This window comes from Hibiscus syriacus, unplaced genomic scaffold (assembly GCF_006381635.1).
Source record: "Hibiscus syriacus cultivar Baekdansim isolate YM2019G1 unplaced genomic scaffold, ASM638163v2 tig00110505_pilon, whole genome shotgun sequence".
Lineage (NCBI taxonomy): Eukaryota > Viridiplantae > Streptophyta > Magnoliopsida > Malvales > Malvaceae > Hibiscus > Hibiscus syriacus.
Window position 1 is genome coordinate 2731320 of NW_024062765.1, and position 17703 is coordinate 2749022.

Below are 17703 nucleotides of genomic sequence, written 5' to 3' on the forward strand. Positions count from 1 at the left end.
TTGGCAAGTGAAGGAATTCAGGTAAAAATAGCGAGATGGGGCTACACATGGAATGCCTGTGTTGTAACCTTTAAATCGATTGAAGACTACTCTGATATATGGGCAAGAAAACAGGAGATCTGTTTTTGCTTTGAGTTGAATGGTTGGCTTTGAGTTGATTATTTGGCAGTTAGGAGGAATTATTATTAGGAGGAATTTGTCTGATTGGGAATTGGAACAATGGTTGGATTTGATGATGAAATTAAAGGAAATAAAACTCACTGATTCGGTTGAAGATTTTCTCTCTTGGTCTGCAAGTGGTGATGGGTTATTCTCAGTGAAATCGTGCAGGAAAGCTCTTGGTAAGGAAGTTAGGGGAATTGATTTGTGGTCAAAAGGGGTGTGGTTGGGTTTGTCTCCGCCTCATGTAGAAGCTTTCCTATGGCAGTTAGCTCACCAGAAAGTTGCAGTTAAAATGGAGTTAGTGAAAAGAGGAATGTCCTTGGAAGAAGATATTCTCTGTCCTTTCTGCAAGGAACATGAGGAATCTGTGCAACACTTATTCATTTCGTGTTTTGTTGTTTGGGAACTATGGAATAAACTGGAAAGCTTCTGGGACTTGTCTATTGTGCTACCACAAGACCCTCCTTCCTTAATTCGTGAGGGAGTTTGAGGTTGAATTCATTGATTTGGAAGTTTATCCCGAGAGTCGTTTTTTGGTCTATTTGGAAAGCAAGGAATGCGATTGTGTTTGAAGGTTTAAACCTTGATAGGCTGTCTCTCTTTTTCCTTGTGAGATTTAGGTTATCTAAATGGTTCCTAGCCAAGTATCCTAAATTCCCTATTCAGGAAGATCTGCTAATTGGGGATCCATCACTTGCTGAGGGTATTTCTGTTCCTAAACCTAAGGATCATTCTGTTATTGGTTGGCTTCCTCCACCTGTTGATTTCTTAAAGATGAATGTTGATGGAGCTGTTAGGTTGAATGACTCGATTAGAGGTATTGGAGGCATTAAGGGACTGGAATTGATGCACTCTTTTGACTTTTTCAGAGAATATTGGTCAAGGTCCCCCACCAGTTGCAGAGTTAAAGGCTATTAAAAGAGGCATCGAAATTTTTCTAGCTTCAAGTTGGTCTGCTGCCAGTAGATTGGTTGTTGAGAGTGATTGTAAGTCAACAGTGGAGTGGATTCACACCCCGTCTTTGGCACCAGTTTTCATGTTGCCTCTTGTTAAAGAAATTATGTTGATCCTTTCTGAAAAGGTGGTTTTAATTAGGTTAATTCCAAGGTCTTGTAATGGGGAGGCAGATAGTTTAGCAAAGCAGGGGATCGGTTGATTGTATGTTTTAGTTATAGTTTATTTTTCTATGGCTGTACGTTCTTGAAGTAGCTGAAGTTGTTAAGTCTAATGTAAAATCATCTGCTGTATTGTTAAGCCTTATGTAATTCAAGTTTGGTAATAAAATGAGGCACTCTTTTCCTCCCTCCACTACTTGATCCTTTCTGTTAGGAAAGGGTCAACTATGAGGGAGGTTTTTAACCAGGCTTCCTATTTATATCAAAAAAAAAAAAACAGGCACAGTTAAGCATTTGAGAAGTTATCTTAACAGCTATTACTGACGTTTTACCTTACTCTCTACCTACGTCTGTTCGCATATTTGCATGGTCATACATATGTGTTCGTATTTTCAAATAGGTTGTCTAGTTATGAAAACACAACGATTAAATAGCATGTAAAATGAACTTGCAAGGTTGTTTATCATTTTAATGACTTTTACTTTTCTTTTCTTGTTGTTCTTTTGAGTAATTTGGCTTTATTTATTCTGTTTCTTCAATTTATTCTTCAAACTTGTTTTTCGAATTGGAAATAAGGACCTAATTGTCTAGGGAATACTTGGCATCATTCGTTACTAACACATTATCCCATGTTACTATGTAATTGTTAATGGTGTAGCAGTTAGTAACAATACACTATGCTTTTCAAAATTTAAGAGCACGAAAGCTTTCATATCCAAACACATATTTTTTATACCAAGTTTCTTTGCCCCCGCTTTGCACTTTTAATGTATTGTTTGTGTGCAAAATGTTTAAATTGTCTTTCATTCAAACTTGACAGAATGTCACCCTTCAAATTGGGCTCATTTTCATGAGCGTTTCTTTGAACTTGCTCTATAAACTGGCATGCTATTGCTTAAACTGCAAAAGAGTTACATGCTAGTTATCTAAGAAATACTACTAGAGATAATTTGCATCCCCATAGTCTATGGGCCATAGATGATTGGTCCCCTTTCCTTAGTTTGCTTATTTTTGTAATTGTCTGGAGTTAATAATATCATATATGGGTTGTAAGTCCTTGTAAGGTGTCCTGCCAAAAAACTTATCAACTCACCAAAAAGACGAATGTCTAACTTTATTTTAAACATTCAAGATTTCTTGGCCCATTATAATAGTTCTATAAACAATAATCTTTTTTTTTATAGGAATGGAAGGCCTCGTTAAAAACCCCCTTCTTGATTAAAGGAGTTTAGAAGTAAACTCCTTAATCAGCGGAAAGAGGAAAAAAGCACCTTAGTAATTTTTATTAATAATAAAAAGTTACATAAGATTTAACCACTACTAAGAATTACAACACATAAAGGAAACATTGAGAAAAAGTCAAATGTCTGTATTATTAAACAAAACAATATGAGTGAGAGAGTCAAAAATTTAGAGAGAGAAAGAGCGAATGGTCAGTTTGCTGTGGGGGAGAAATGGATGATTTTCGTTGATAATCTTAGCAAGAGGGTTACAAAAGGTGAATTAAGGGAAATATTTCAGCATTACGATCAAGTTGTGAGGATTTTCATTCCAAATTTTACTCAGAAATCGAAATACAAGAACTACACTTTCGCGTTTGTTCAGTTTGCATGTGAGGAAGGGAGGAGGATGGCTATTCAGTGTGTTAACGGAACTTGGATCGACGGGAAAACAGTTTCAGTCGGGTTAGAAAAATATCAGAACAACAAGAATAGAGAAGTTACTGAAGGCAGGTCTACGAGGGATGGGCCAATCCTAATAAGGGTGGAGAAAACAAATGGTGAGAAGCACGCTGGATCTTTGAGAAACCTGAGGGATAGTAGATCATACAAGGAGGTGGTGGAAACGACCAATAGAGAGGATTGCGGAAATGTCAATAAAGAGGATGGTCAAAGGTTAAGGAAGGTTGCTAATGGGATAAGGAATGTCTGGGAGATGCATATCTCCTCGGAGGATTCGACTTGGGTGAAAAGGTCTTTAACAGGGGTAATTAAGCATTCCTTCGAGCAAGAATTTGTTCAAAAAGCTTTGGCAAGTGAAGGAATTCAGGTAAAAATAGCGAGATGGGGCTACGCATGGAATGCTTGTGTTGTAACCTTTAAATCGATTGAAGACTACTCTGATATATGGGCAAGAAAACAGGAGGAGATCTGTTTTTGATTTGATTGGCTGGAGCCATTGCTAAACGAGGAGGGAGTTCCATTGGCGTTCTATCTCGTGGAATTAATGGGATTACCGTTATTATGCTGGAATATAGAGTTCTTGGAGAATCTTGTTCAGAAATGGGGAAAGTTCATTGGCATCTTGGATTCTTCTAAGAACAGGTTAGATTTATCATCGGCAAGAGTTTTGATCAGGGTCGCCAGTCCGTTTGATGTCCCTGAAATGGTCACAATAGGGTCTTACGGCAGATCATACAAGGTCAAAGTCATACTGGGATCGGTATTTTTAAAACCGGAGGAGTTTTCCGGGGGGATTGATGGTGAAAATTCAAATTACGGGTACAGTGAAAATCATTTTCCCGAGGAAGAGTGCGTCCGCCGTCTGACTTTGGAACAAGTTGAAAATTTTAAGTCTTTTGAAGTCTCTATGCTGAAGAAAGACAACTGGCATGATCAGGAACAGAGGAGTAGGTTGCAAAAGGAGGATGGGGAGCAGCTTTTACCAAAAAAGTCAAATATGGATATTTTAGATGTCGGGTTGTCAGATTTGCGGGGAAAAGGAAAATATCCTGCTGGGGAGCATGCGGGACTTGGTTTCAGGGAAGAATTGGGCCTAGACTCTCAAGCCCAATATTGTAACAGTTTGATTTCTGAATCAAGCATGAAGATTTTGTGTCCTCCAGGGCCTGCATATAATCTGAAATGGATTGCCGAAGGGTCCAAAGGCAGATTTATTCCCCAATTAAACAGGGAATGGATCAAGTCCAATGATGAACCGATAAAGGACGTAGTGGTCTTGGACAACGAGGTTAGGAATGCAAAAGGAGTGGAGGAGGAAAAGGATGATGTTTCAATTAAAACTGTTGGAACTCAACCAATGGAATTACGTAAGGGAACGTTTTCTAATGGTCAGAGGAGCTGGAGTCCGTTGGTTCATTTGTCTAGAAGTTTGGCTTTGACGAGTGTTCCGGTGGGAAGATGGAATAGAGGAACTTGTAATAGAGTATATAGAAGATCAAAAGATAGAAAATTCTGGTATGATCCGAAGATAGAAGAAGAGTTGTTGCGACCAGCTGAGGTACTGGACCAAAATAGAAAAGCTTCCAATCCTTTATTGACCACCCAACTGATCCCAATTTTAGAGGAAGATGGAATAATTAGCGACGATGAGGAAGGAGGTCCCTCTAAAATTGTAGTAGGAGACTTGGACCAGCATTCAGGGAGTAGAGAAGTGCCTCGATCAGATTGTCAGTCTCGAGCAGTTATAGGGAAAGAGAGTAGGCGACAGAGAAGGATTTTGACTAGGGAAGCTTTGGATGTGGCTAGTTTACACACAGTTTCTTCTCCCTCCTTTTCGATGTTTTTGGAAGAAGCAGTGGCTACGTGGGAGGTTAGTACGATGCTGGGGATCTCATTTAAAGAAGGCAAGAAGGCGTTTTTAGATAAAATTATTGATCTTGAGGAAGGATTGGGGGTTAGTAGGAATTGTTGAAATAAGGGGTTTTGTTATTGTGCTTTTTTGATTTGAGGTTTTTGGGATATTTGTTATATTTATGAGTAACATTAATATTATTTCGTGGAACATAAGGGGGTTGGGGAAGAAGGAAAAAACAAGAGTTGTAGCTAATTTGGTCAGGAAGAATAAGCTGAGCATTCTACTTATTCAAGAAACAAAGCTAGAAAATTGTTCTATGGCTCTAAGGAGAAGGATAGGGGGTTGTCTTCTCGAGGGATGTATTTTTTCACCAGCTGTTGGGTCTGCAGGGGGTTTGCTGGTAATGTGGAATGATAATGAATTTAAAGTGTCCAGTAGTTACTTAAGTAGCAAGATTATTGCAATATTTGGGAAGTTTAAGAATGTTGTTGAAGAGTGTGTGATTATGAATATTTATGGTCCCTCCACTGAAGCAGTTTAGATCGAATCTCTGGAGGTTGTACAGGATTGAAGAAAGTGTTTGGTTTCAAAGAGCAAGAACGAGATGGATTAAAGGAGGGGACATAAATACTAGATTTTTCCACTTGTGTGCTCTAAACAGAAATAGGAGAAATGCAATTACTAGTCTGAAGATTAATGGGACTGTAGTTTCAGACCCGTCTCTGATCAAGACACACATTTCTGATTTTTTTAAGACAATTTTTAATTCCATTTCTACAATGGAAGGGGAGAACTTAGTTCTGGATTTCTCTAAAATGTCAAGAGAACAGTCTACAAAAATAGAGAAGTTTTCAGAACAGGAAGTTTGGCAAGCTATAGCATCCTCGGACAGTTCTAAATCTCCTGGTTCGGATGGTTTCACAATGGGTTTCTTCAAGAAATGCTGGCCAGATTTAAAGGAGCAAGTACTGGAATTTTTTAATGATTTTTATTTCGGAAGGATGTGGGAGCATGGAGTAAATCACGCCTTTATTACCCTAATTCCGAAAATTTTAAATCCGGAAAGTGTTGAAGACTATCGACCAATTAGCCTTGTAAGAAGTTTGTATAAGATCCTATCAAAAGTTCTATCCAAGAGACTTAGCAGCTGTGTTGGTGACATTATCAGCATTTCCAGTTTGCGTTTATACCAGGGAGACAATTGTTGGACTGTGCATTTGTTGCAAATGAAGGGATCGATTATTGGAGAAAACAAGGTCTACAAGGGGTTGTTTTCAAAGTTGACTTTCGCAGAGCATACGATTTTGTTAAATGGCCGATTTTGAACAGAGCAATGAAGGAGATGGGCTTTGGTATTAGATGGTGTTCGTGGATCTCACAGTGTCTCTCTTCTGCTTCAATTTCGGTTCTGGTGAACGGTTCCCCTTCGGAAGAGTTTACTATGGCTAAAGGACTAAGACAAGGTTGTAGTCTCTCTCCGCTCCTATTTAATATTGTAGGTGAGTTTCTGCATTTGATGCTAGATAAAGCAGTTGACAAAGGACTTTTCCAAGGTTTTGTGATTGGGAATTCTACGGATTCACTTCGGTTATCTCATATTCAATTTGCTGACGATCTCATCATTTTTTGCCAAGCTTCACTTACTCAGATTAAAAATGTCAAAAGGGTGTTGAGGATTTTCAGTATAATGGCGGGGTTGCATCTAAACCTAAAGAAGAGTAAACTTTATGGTGTAAATGTTGATGAGGATATTTTATCAGACTGGGCATTGGAAGTGGGCTGTTCTGTTGATCGTTTTTCCCACAGATTATTTGGGTCTTCCAATCGGTGCTAAGAAGAATTCTGAAGCTTTATGGGATCCTGTCCTTAAAAAATTTAATTCAAAACTAGCTGGGTGGAAAGCTTCTTCTCTGTCCTTGGCTGGCAGGACAGTTCTATTAAAGTCAGTGTTGACTTCCCTGCCAATATTTTTCCTATCTTTCTTTAAAATGCCTTGCAAAGTTGGGAATAAATTAAACTCCTTAATGGCCAGATTTTTATGGGGTGACAGTGCGGATAAAAGGAAGATCCACTGGGTTAGTTGGGGTACAGTTTGCAAACCAATGAACAGTGGTGGCCTTGGGGTTCTTGACTTGAATCTTTCTAATCGGGCACTATTGGGGAAATGGGTGTGGAAGTTCGCAAATGAAAAGGAATCCATATGGAAAAGAGTGTTATGTAGTAAGCATAATATTAGTAGTAATACTATGTCTATTAGTAAGGTCATTTCTCCAAAATCTTCTTGGAATTTGAGAAGTATTGCTAATAATTTTTTGAAGAATGATTCGGCGGGTGAGTGTCTTAGATCATTTTCGAAGTTGCAAGTAGGCAATGGTAAGTCCATATCTTTTTGGACTGATCCATGGGTGGATGAGGTTCCTTTAAAAATTCTTTTCCCTAGAATTTTTGCACTCTCTACTAACAAATGGGGTAAGGTTGCTGATTTTGGAAGCTTTGAGTTGAATGGTTGGCAGTGGAACATTATTACTAGGAGGAATTTGTCTGATTGGGAATTGGAACAATGGTTGGATTTGATGATGAAATTAAAGGAAATAAAAACTCACTGATTCGGTTGAAGATTTTCTCTCTTGGTCTGCAAGTGGTGATGGGTTATTCTTAGTGAAATCGTGCAGGAAAGCTCTTGGTAAGGAAGTTGGGGGTATTGATTTGTGGTCAAAAGGGGTGTGGTTGGGTTTGTCTCCGCCTCGTGTAGAAGCTTTCCTATGGCAGTTAGCTCACCAGAAAGTTGCAGTTAAAATGGAGTTAGTGAAAAGAAGAATGTATTGGTGAGTAATGTTGATTGAGATTTTATGTTTTGTTTTGTAGATAAAAGAACTAGATGTCTATCATCAGTCTGGTATTTCAAAGATTCCTACAATTGAAGATGCTTTGACGGTATGTTTAGGATAGTTTTTCATCTATCATAATCATACTAGATTCTGTTATTGTTAGTTTATTCTATCAAAAGGTAATGATGAATATCTGATTATGGTTCATCTAAATATTTAGTTGATATCAACATCAGTTAGGCAGGTGATTCTAGATGCCAAGGTGGGGCCTCCATTATATGAAAAGGGGCTTGCAAAAGATATTCTTTCCACTGTGAGTTATTTTGCCCCCTCTTTCTTTGTTTTTATTTCTTTTAACTTTTGATTTAGAAATGTGTTAATGAGGCATTATGCACTGCAGTTCTTTTTCTTCTATCTATTCTTCTGTCATGACTAGTTTTTCAATGTGATTGTGACAGACTGTATTATTGTTTACGATCTCTCTGATGGTTAGGCCAAAATATGAAGGAGCCACAAAATATTGCCAAAATAATTTGAACTTTGAAGTACTTATGAGGTTTACTAGATGGCAATGCATGGGAAGATTGCGGTTTTACCTGCTTGAAAGTTGATTGAGAAAACTGTGGGACACTATATCTGTCAATATCTATAGAAAAGATGAATTGAAAATTTCATATAAATATTAGTATATTCTTTTAGTAGACAATGGTTGAAGTATTTTATTGTTTTATCCGACAGATTTTTTTATACTAAAACATTTTGCTTAAAAGTTCTATTATAAAAAATTTCAGGTTGAGAAGATGCGGTGTAAGAATTGCCTCATTTGGGCTAAAAACGATAGTTTAGTGAGGGACATAATCAAACTCTCATCAGATCTTACGGTAAAAAGAATTTTACTGTTCTGAGCTATTTTGGATTTTTTTCCCTAGAAAAATTATTACTATTTGAAAGGTTATTGTGATGTCTTTTTTTTTTTATAGAAGAAAGGCCTCATTAAAAACCCCCTTCATATCCTACATGTTATGAAACATGAAGGACATAGGAAGGAGGGAAAGAGCACCTCTTAATGGTATTACCATGAATCATAACGTACAACCATTACCTAATCAAAGATTGCTTGACATAAGACATAAAAACAAAAACATACTGCAGCAGTAAAACCTGAAACCTAAAAACAGACTAAGTACAACAATTTAATCTGAACAAAATACACACTCAGACCCAATCAACTTGTTGAAACACCATAACACTAATTATATAAGACTGAAAACAAACCTCCGAATATAAAAACAATCTTACACCTTAACACAGCAAAACATAAAGCCTATTAATCAACCTATGCCATCTTTAGCTAATTTGTTCGCTTCCCAATTGGCAGCCCTCAAGATATGCTTTATAGAAATATCCTTCCCATCCATAATAGAGACTATATCATTCACCAAGGATTGAAACATCGGTGTGCATAAACCCGGATTATTGATCCACTTTAGTGCCATACTAGAATCCGATTCTAGAATAATTTTCTGGTTAAGAACAGATCCTGATTCTTCCAGAAGACACAACCCCCTCTTAATCGCCAATACTTATGCCATTATAGGAGGACCACCCCCAACTCTTTCTGAAAACCACCGAAGCAACGCCCCACTGCTGTCCCTAATTAGACCACCTATACCTCCTTTATACCAACATTTCACCATGGCTCCATCAACATTAAGCTTAATGAACTCATCCGGTGGAGGATCCCAACAAGATTACCTAGAACCACCCTTCTTCTGATACCTCACCGAATCAGCAAGTTTTAGATCCCTCACTAAAGAGTCGAAAGGGATATGCACCTCCTTGAATCTAGCAACAAACCAAGAAGCAAATTCTAAACCGAGCAATAAAAAACAACAACACCCCATCCACCTTTTCTTTCTAAAAAATAACCTCATTTCTGCACTTCCACACTGTCCACATCAACGTCCTTGGAATAAATTTCCAAACCAAGGTCTTCGGCAGAAGATCATCCCACAAAATGATAAATCATTATTGGAGAATGTCGGTCTCTCGGATTCGGTGGAAGATTTTCTGGCATGGTCGGGGAAGGGAGATGGATTGTTCACTGCTAAAGCTTGTAGGTTGACCCTTTCTTCCAACTCAGGGGGTAATTTCATGTGGAAAAGGTTTGTTTGGTCAGGTTTGGCTCCTCCTAGGGTCGAAACCTTTCTTTGGCAGGTTTCTCATCAAAGATTGGCAGTTAGAACGGAGTTGATTAGAAGAGGAGTTCATTTGGAGGAGGTCTTTTGTCCTTTTTGTGCTAAACAGGAGGAAACAGTTCATCATTTGTTCATATCGTGTTTGGTTGCATGGGACGTATGGAGCAAGTTCTGGAGGTTATGGGGAGTCTCGTCTGTATTGCTTAAAGATCCAGTCTCTTTGTTGTGTTCTTGGTCGGACTTAAGGCCTAAGTCAATTATATGGAGCCTTATTCCGGGGGTAGTTCTATGGTCATTATGGAAGGCTAGAAACTCGGTGGTTTTTGAAGATTGGAAACTGGACAGATCTACTCTTTTCTTCATATACAGATTCAGATTGGTTAAATGGTTCCTAGCCAAGTACCCGAATGTTTCCATTCAGGTTGACTCTCTTGTAGGGGATCCTATACTTGTAGATAAGCATCAGAGTAGTGACCATAAAAGGATGAAGGTGCAGGGATGGAGTCCTCCTCCACTTCATTTTTTTAAAGTTAATGTTGATGGGGCAGTTAGTGGGGATGGGCTGCTAGGGGGTATTGGGGGCATTTTAAGAGACTCGGATAGTAAAATTCTAGGGTCTTTCTCGCACGCTGTTGGTCCAGGTCCCCCTCCACTCGCTGAGCTGAAAGCCATTGAGAAAGGCATTGATTTCTTCCTTTCGACGGATTGGGCATTGAAAGGAAGGTTAATTATAGAAAGTGATTGTAAGTCAGTGGTGGATTGGATTTTGTTGCCGACTACATCTCCTCGTTTTCTTAGTTCGTTGGTTCAAAAAATTGCTTCCATAATCTTGGAGAGGGAAATCATTATTAGACATATCCCGAGGAGTTGCAATTGTGAGGCTGATTCTCTAGCTAAACAGGGGATTGTATGAATATTATTAAGTGTCATAGAGGTTTTCTAGCAGGTTCTTGGTCTATTGAGGCTGAAGGGGCTGGGAAAGTTTTGTTATTGTTTAAGGAAGGTTTGGTCGTTTAGGGAGTTTTGTTTAAATATTCTGTAATTTTTATGGCTTTGACAGTGTGTCTTGGTTGTATTTTATGTAATGAGTCCCTGATCAATAAAATCCTAAGGCACTCTTTTCCTCCCTCCAATGATTAAGGAACTTTCCCAAGAAATCCTTTAATCAAGAAGGGGGTTTTTAATGAGGCCTGTAATTTCTATCAAAAAAAATAAAATCAATGATGTTCTTTGGACTCACCAATGAAACATTCCAAATATTAAAAAATCTAGACCATAGGCCCCATACTACCTCGCAATGCAAAAAAAGGTGTGAAATTGATTCCTCATACCTGCCACACAAAGGACATAAGGGATCATCAATCCCAACCACTCCTCGTCTCAACAATTCCTCCTTAACCGCCACTCGCTGATGAGCAACTTGCCAAACAAAAGATTCCACACGGGGAAGAGCTAGCCCTATCCAAATATGACTCTCCCAAGTGTCATTATACTCAATCCCATCTTGATCTACGAAAATATTATTCAACAAGATATTATTCACCTAACCAAATCCAGCAGTCTTCCTCACTTAGTGACACCGAGATATTATTCAACAAGGAGATCAGCTATAGCCATTGATCAACCTCCCAATCCACCAGGTTTCTTCTCATTTGAATATCCCACACCCAGCCAGCAACATTATTCACCTTAAACTCCCTCACTTTACTCATTTTATTATTTGAAAGAGCATAAAGTCTAGGAAACTGATCTTTAAGGGGTACTTCTCCCAACCAAACATCATTCCAAAAATCCACCAATTGACCATTCCCAATTTTCAAACGCATATTCTTCCTAAGACAGTCCCCAAAACCATCATTAGAGAAGAAATTTTTTATCACTCCTCTCCGAATCCAAGAGGCACGCTGTCCAAGAATTCCCCATCAATTTGGATTTCGGATCCAAGTTGTACACACAACACACCACCCTCTTCCACCAGAACTCCTTTTCAGAAGCAAACTTCCATACCGATTTTCCCAGAAGCGCTCTATTCAATAGTAAAAGATTCGGGATCCCAAGACCCCCCAACCTTTTTGGCTTACTGACCACATCCCACTTCAGCTAGTGGATACTTCTTTTATCTTTCGAACCCCCCATAAAAATACAGTCATAATAGAATTTAATTTCTGTAACACAGAACCTGGAATTCGTAAAATAGAAAGAAAGAAAATGGGGAGTGAGCACATCATTGATTTGACCAACACCACCCTACTTGCTAACGATAAAGAGTTTGTCTTCCAACCAATCAACTTATTATGAAACCTCTGAACTATTGGCTCCCACATAACAACCGAATTTCTCTTGAATCCCAAAGGTAAGCCTAAATACTCTGTTGGGAAAACCCCCACTGAGTAGCCAATTTCCTTAGCCCAAGATGCTAGCACCACATCCTCAACATTAATCCCGGAAATTCTGCTCTTGACTAAATTAAGCTTCAAACCCACCAATAACTCATAAATTAATAGCACCCTTCTAACATTCATCAAATCACGACTAGAAGCTTTACAAAAAATTATGAGATCATCCGCAAATTGCAAATGCGATAAGTTGAATAACCGATCATGAACACCTAGCTCGAAACCCGAGAACAACCCCATATCCACTGCTTTGACTAACAACAAATGAAGCAACTCACCACCCAAATTGAACAGTATAGGCGATAACGAACAACCCTATCTTAATCCTCTCGTTGTGCGAAATTTCTCCGTGGGAGACCCATTCACTAGGACCGAAATGGAAGCTGTTGACATAAACCGATACATCCAAGAACACCATCTATCTCCAAACCTCATTTTACCCATTATTTTTAACAAAATTAACCAATCAACCAAATCATATGCCCTCTTAAAATCCACCTTAAAGACTACTCCCTCCAACCCTTTCTTCCTCCAAAAGTCAACTCCTTCATTTGCAATAAATGAGCAATCCAAAATATTCCTCCCTGGAATAAACGCAAATTGTGACGGACTTATAATCTCATTGATGCACACACTCAGTCTTCTAGCTAAACCCTTTGATAGGATTTTATATAACCCTCCAACCAGACTAATAGGCCGAAAATCTTCTAACCCTTCCGGATTAGCATTCTTAGGTATAAGGGAAATGAAAGAATGGTTAACCTCCAAGTCCCACTCCTTCCCCACATAAAATTCCTTAAAAAACAGCATGATATCATTCTTCAAAACAGTCCAGAATTTCTTGAAAAATCCCAAGTTCAGACCATCCGGGCCAGGAGCTTTGTTGCTATCTGAATGGACAATTACCTCCCAAACTTCCTCTTCAGAAAAAGGCTTCTCAAGTGCTAATCTGTGCCCTTCTGATAATTGTAAAAATTGCAGACTTAAATCCTCAACCTCCAAGGTGTTTTTATGATTAAACAACCCCTTAAAGAACTCCACCACTGAAGCTTTAATCAAACTAGGATCCTCTGTGACTTCATTATCCACTCTAAGGGATTTAATACAATTTGTCCTTCCTCTAGAAGCAGCACTATGATGAAAAAATCAAGTGTTCTTATCTCCTTCCAAGCTCCACTTCAATCTTGACTTTTGCAACCAAATCGATTCTTCTTTCTTTTGTAACTCCCATAGTTCTTTCTTAGCTTCTACTAGTGATTTCATTGACACCATGGAAAGACCTTGTTGCATATCCCTTTCCATATCGTGAATTCCTTGCTCCAACGATCTAATTTTTCCTGGCAGCTCCAAATAATCCTTCCTAGACCACTTCTTTACCACATCATTCACCCGCTTAAGCACCATGGGAATAGACTTCAACTTTTCCTCTTTATTGGATTTAAGCAGCTCCTCTTGCATCATCTCGCTAAACCCCTCCTCCAAAACATAATTAAACAACCTGAACGATTTCAGCCCCCAATTCTGCTCTTTATTCTCCAACAAAATGATGTTATGATCAGAAACAGACCTTGGCTGCAATATTTGGATAATCTTGGGAAAAGAAGCTAAAAAACTCTGATCTACAAGAACCTGTCCAGCCTCACAAAAGTGGGAATTTCCCTATTGTTACACCAAGTAAATCGACCTCCCGATAATGGCAAATCAGTCAAATTCGCCTTACTAACACAATCTTTGAAAATATTCATTGAAACCGAAATTACAACACCTCCATCTTTCTCTTCCCTTAACAAAACATCGTTGAAGTCACCTCCTAAGCACACTGGGCAGTCAACCTTTTCTAAATAGGATAATAACTCCCTAAAAAACTGCTCCTTATCCGCCTCCACACCGGGGCCATACACATTAATAAAACAACAATTTCCTGAAACACCTTCCAAACACCCTTTAATTCCTACAAATCTCCTGTAAATGGTTTCCTCCTTCACCACAAATTCCTTTTGATTCCACAAGGTTAACAAACCACCAACAGACCCTACAGCAGGGGCTATTACCGAGCCAATCATAATTTTACCTCCCATTTTCCTCACTAACAGATGACTGACAGCTTCCAATTTAGATTATTGTAAAAATAAAATTGTAGGCTTTTTCTCATCGACAAACCTCCTAATAGCTTGAGCTTTAACCATCGTACCCAAACCCCTAACATTCCAAGACATTATAGACCACTCTACCATCAATATCATTCCATGACCTAAATTCCTTGATCCTACTGCCGTCCCTCATTCCTCTCTCTCTCCAGAACCAGAGGAACCGCTTTGGACATGAAAGCTTCCTCACCTCCTCTAAAATTAACACCCAACAATTTGGAAACGTTCCAACATTCCAATGCCTTTGCCACCCCCTCAGTCTCTTTATCTGTAACAAAATCAGAAACCTTGCCACTACACTCTTAACTTCCCACCTCCTAGCATAAACATGCTTGTAAAAACCTCTCTGCAAATATAATGCAGCTTGAACAACATTATTCCCTTTTGTAGACTTATTTCCATCTGTAATTGCTCTTGGACTTCCGTGATCAGGCCCACTCACCTCTAACCTGCCCAAGCTGAAATTGGGCCCATTATCTTGGTCAACATTTTCCTGCCCCGAGGTAGCACCCCCATGCTCCATTCCCTTTCACTCCAATAAAACCCCCACCGCATTCTGCTGACTAGAAACACCACCTAGTACTATCTCCTCAGAACGGAAATCAACATCCAAAATATTATTTAATTTTACTTTTCCTTTCACACCCCTCAATATGCGTGTCACCCCCTCGTGGAGACTCCCGGACCCATGCTTCTACCCTATTTTGAGAGTCTGACATCACATGCTTACCCAACTGCCCATCCTGCACTTCGTGATCACCTCCTTGGCTCCATTCCGATGAGTTCTCCTCCCAAGGATCAATTGTTCCGTCTTCTTCAACCACATCTTCTAACTCGGGGAAGAAATCATCACTTCCTTCCACCTTAATCTTAATAATAAACGACCTTCCATTCGTATTAATGGTAACATGAGAAGGAATGTCGAACGTACTCTGCACCCTCAACAGCATATGAGCCACTCTGTAATCTACTCTTTGGATTGTTTGCTCCTGAATCTTCACTAGCTTGCCCTATCTCGATGCCAAACTTGTGAAAAATGATACTGGCTAGCAGTTTAATGGAACACCCATCATAGAAACTGCACAGTAAGGTAATGGGACACACTTCTCGTCCATAACAGGCTCCAGCCTTTCGAACCAGAAGGACAAAGCCTCCCACCTGACTTCCATCGTAGCATCTTTGTCCTCCATTGTCTGAAAGACTATTAAATAGGCGTTTTTTGCATAACCCCACCTTATCACCTTGACATTGATTCCCTCATTCCTTAATGCCCTCTGCACAAATTGAACTTCGAAAATCGCCTTGCAAATACCTGTTAAAGACGATCTCAGCCATGACCTTTCCTCCATAGGAATAAAGACTTCCAAAGGCTTCTTAACCTCCCTCTTGTCTCCAGAGCTTCCCATTTTCAGGCCCTCAACTTTCTTTACACCCACTACCGTATCCTTATGTGACCTACCCTCATGAAACTTATTCAACAACTCCTTCTCAGTAGCAACAACTGGGATATTGACCTTCTCCCTGTCAACTCCTCTGCGCCCGCATCTCTAGACCCCATCAGGCTATTGCACTTCATGCTCCTCGAAATACTACTATGATATTTCGCTATTGACACTGATATTCTCCTCCCATCGACCGAGACATTGTTCATCCTTTACTTTGCATTAAGCAAATCCTCTTTGCTTGCAAAGTGCACGAAAGCAAACGTATTATCCTTGGAATTAGGTCTCCTATTAACAAACGGGATAAACACCTTAATCACCTTGCCATGATAACTGAAACGTTCCCATAAATGGAGTGTGTATTATTAACTTCCTAAAGATATGAAAATTCATTCTGAATGGATTGGCAAACTATAACATGCTTCAATACAGTCATATTTGTGCTATATAGGTGAGCAATAGCTGCCATAGTGAAACACAAAGTACTCTTTACCTTGTGCAACGTGTCCTTTCACATGTGACCTCGGAACTTTTTCCCTTCTCTTCTGATTTTGTTTTCCTTTTTCCTTCTTTTCTCACTGCTCAATTCACGTGTTGTTTCAAGTTCTCATAGATTTTCGATTCAGAGAAAAAAAACTCTTCAATGGCTAAAACTAGACCCGGCAATTTGTGTTGGTATATTGTGTTTCATGTCGTTTCTTTGTGAAATTATGGAATGTCTTTCTTGCAGGATCCCATCTTTGGCTTTTAGAAAAATATATATATTCTGCAGTATAATTCTTGAACTCGATATGGTTGCCATCTAGGGGTGTTTTTGCTTTAATGGTGTTCCATTTCAACCAGGGTTATAATGTATGAGTTGTTGAAGTTTTGACGCTAACCATTCTTTCTACACATTTGATCGGTTTGTGGATGAACTCGCAGGTAGGCTACATTATTATGGTGGATCCCCATACAGGGGCTCGAACTAGCTTATTTAGAATGAAAGGGGCCACGGTAACAGGCATATACCATCAATTGATCGATGAAAGACTGGTGAAGACTCTGCATGGGTATTGAAGATATTCATTTTTTTTTCATTTAAACGTTATTTATATTATTATTATTATTATAATTATTATTATTATTATTATAATTATTATTATTATTATTAATATATATTATTTATTAATATTACAAAACCCAAATGAAAGCCCAATTACAAACTTGGTGGCCCAGACTAATGAGCCCATAACAAACCCTAACAGATTAGGGTTTTCTAATTCCTCAGCCGCCATCTTCAATTTCAGCCATTGGATCTGGTTTGATCCAACGGTCCACAGTTTGCCAGAGGAAACCCTAGGGTATCAATACCCTAGGGACACGTCCCAGCGCCGCCGTAGATTCCAGAAGACCACGCGGCGCTGCTTCAGCCTCGCCGCCACTCCAGCCGCACACATGTCATCCCAACGGTGAGTCACCACTAGGAGTCCGGTGACTCATCGTACTCCACCCTTCGGACCGGTCCGAGACGAGCGCCGGTGATGGCTATAAAACCATCACTCAACCTGCAAAGAAGAGACCATGACAACAAACGAAAAAAAAGAAAAAGAAAAGAAACAACAAGGAAAGAAAAGAGCGATCAAACCAGCAACTCCAAACATCAAAATAAGCAAAGAGAAGACGGAGAAATACTTACCGAGGAAGCTGCAGCATCACCGGAACCTTCACGAGTCATCGGAAACCTTCGAAAAACGAAGGTATTTTTGTAGATTTGCTCCATTAGGGAATGTTTTAAGGGAAACGGTCATCGGAACCATCAATAGGATGGTCCGATCTACGTTTAGGTGTAAAAAAAAAAAATTTCCGGCCACCGGATGTGGTGGCCGGCGGTGTGGA

General features: G+C 39.3%; 1 protein-coding gene across 1 annotated transcript in view; it reads left to right on the top strand.

Moving 5' to 3' along the window:
* The window catches only part of LOC120130014 (glycerophosphodiester phosphodiesterase GDPD4-like), a 35709-nt gene that overhangs the window by 7475 nt on the left and 10531 nt on the right, over window positions 1-17703 (top strand). The window contains 4 exon segments of the mRNA XM_039147374.1: window positions 7680-7748; window positions 7863-7955; window positions 8434-8523; window positions 16750-16877. Coding sequence (XP_039003305.1) covers window positions 7680-7748; window positions 7863-7955; window positions 8434-8523; window positions 16750-16877 — 380 coding nt within the window.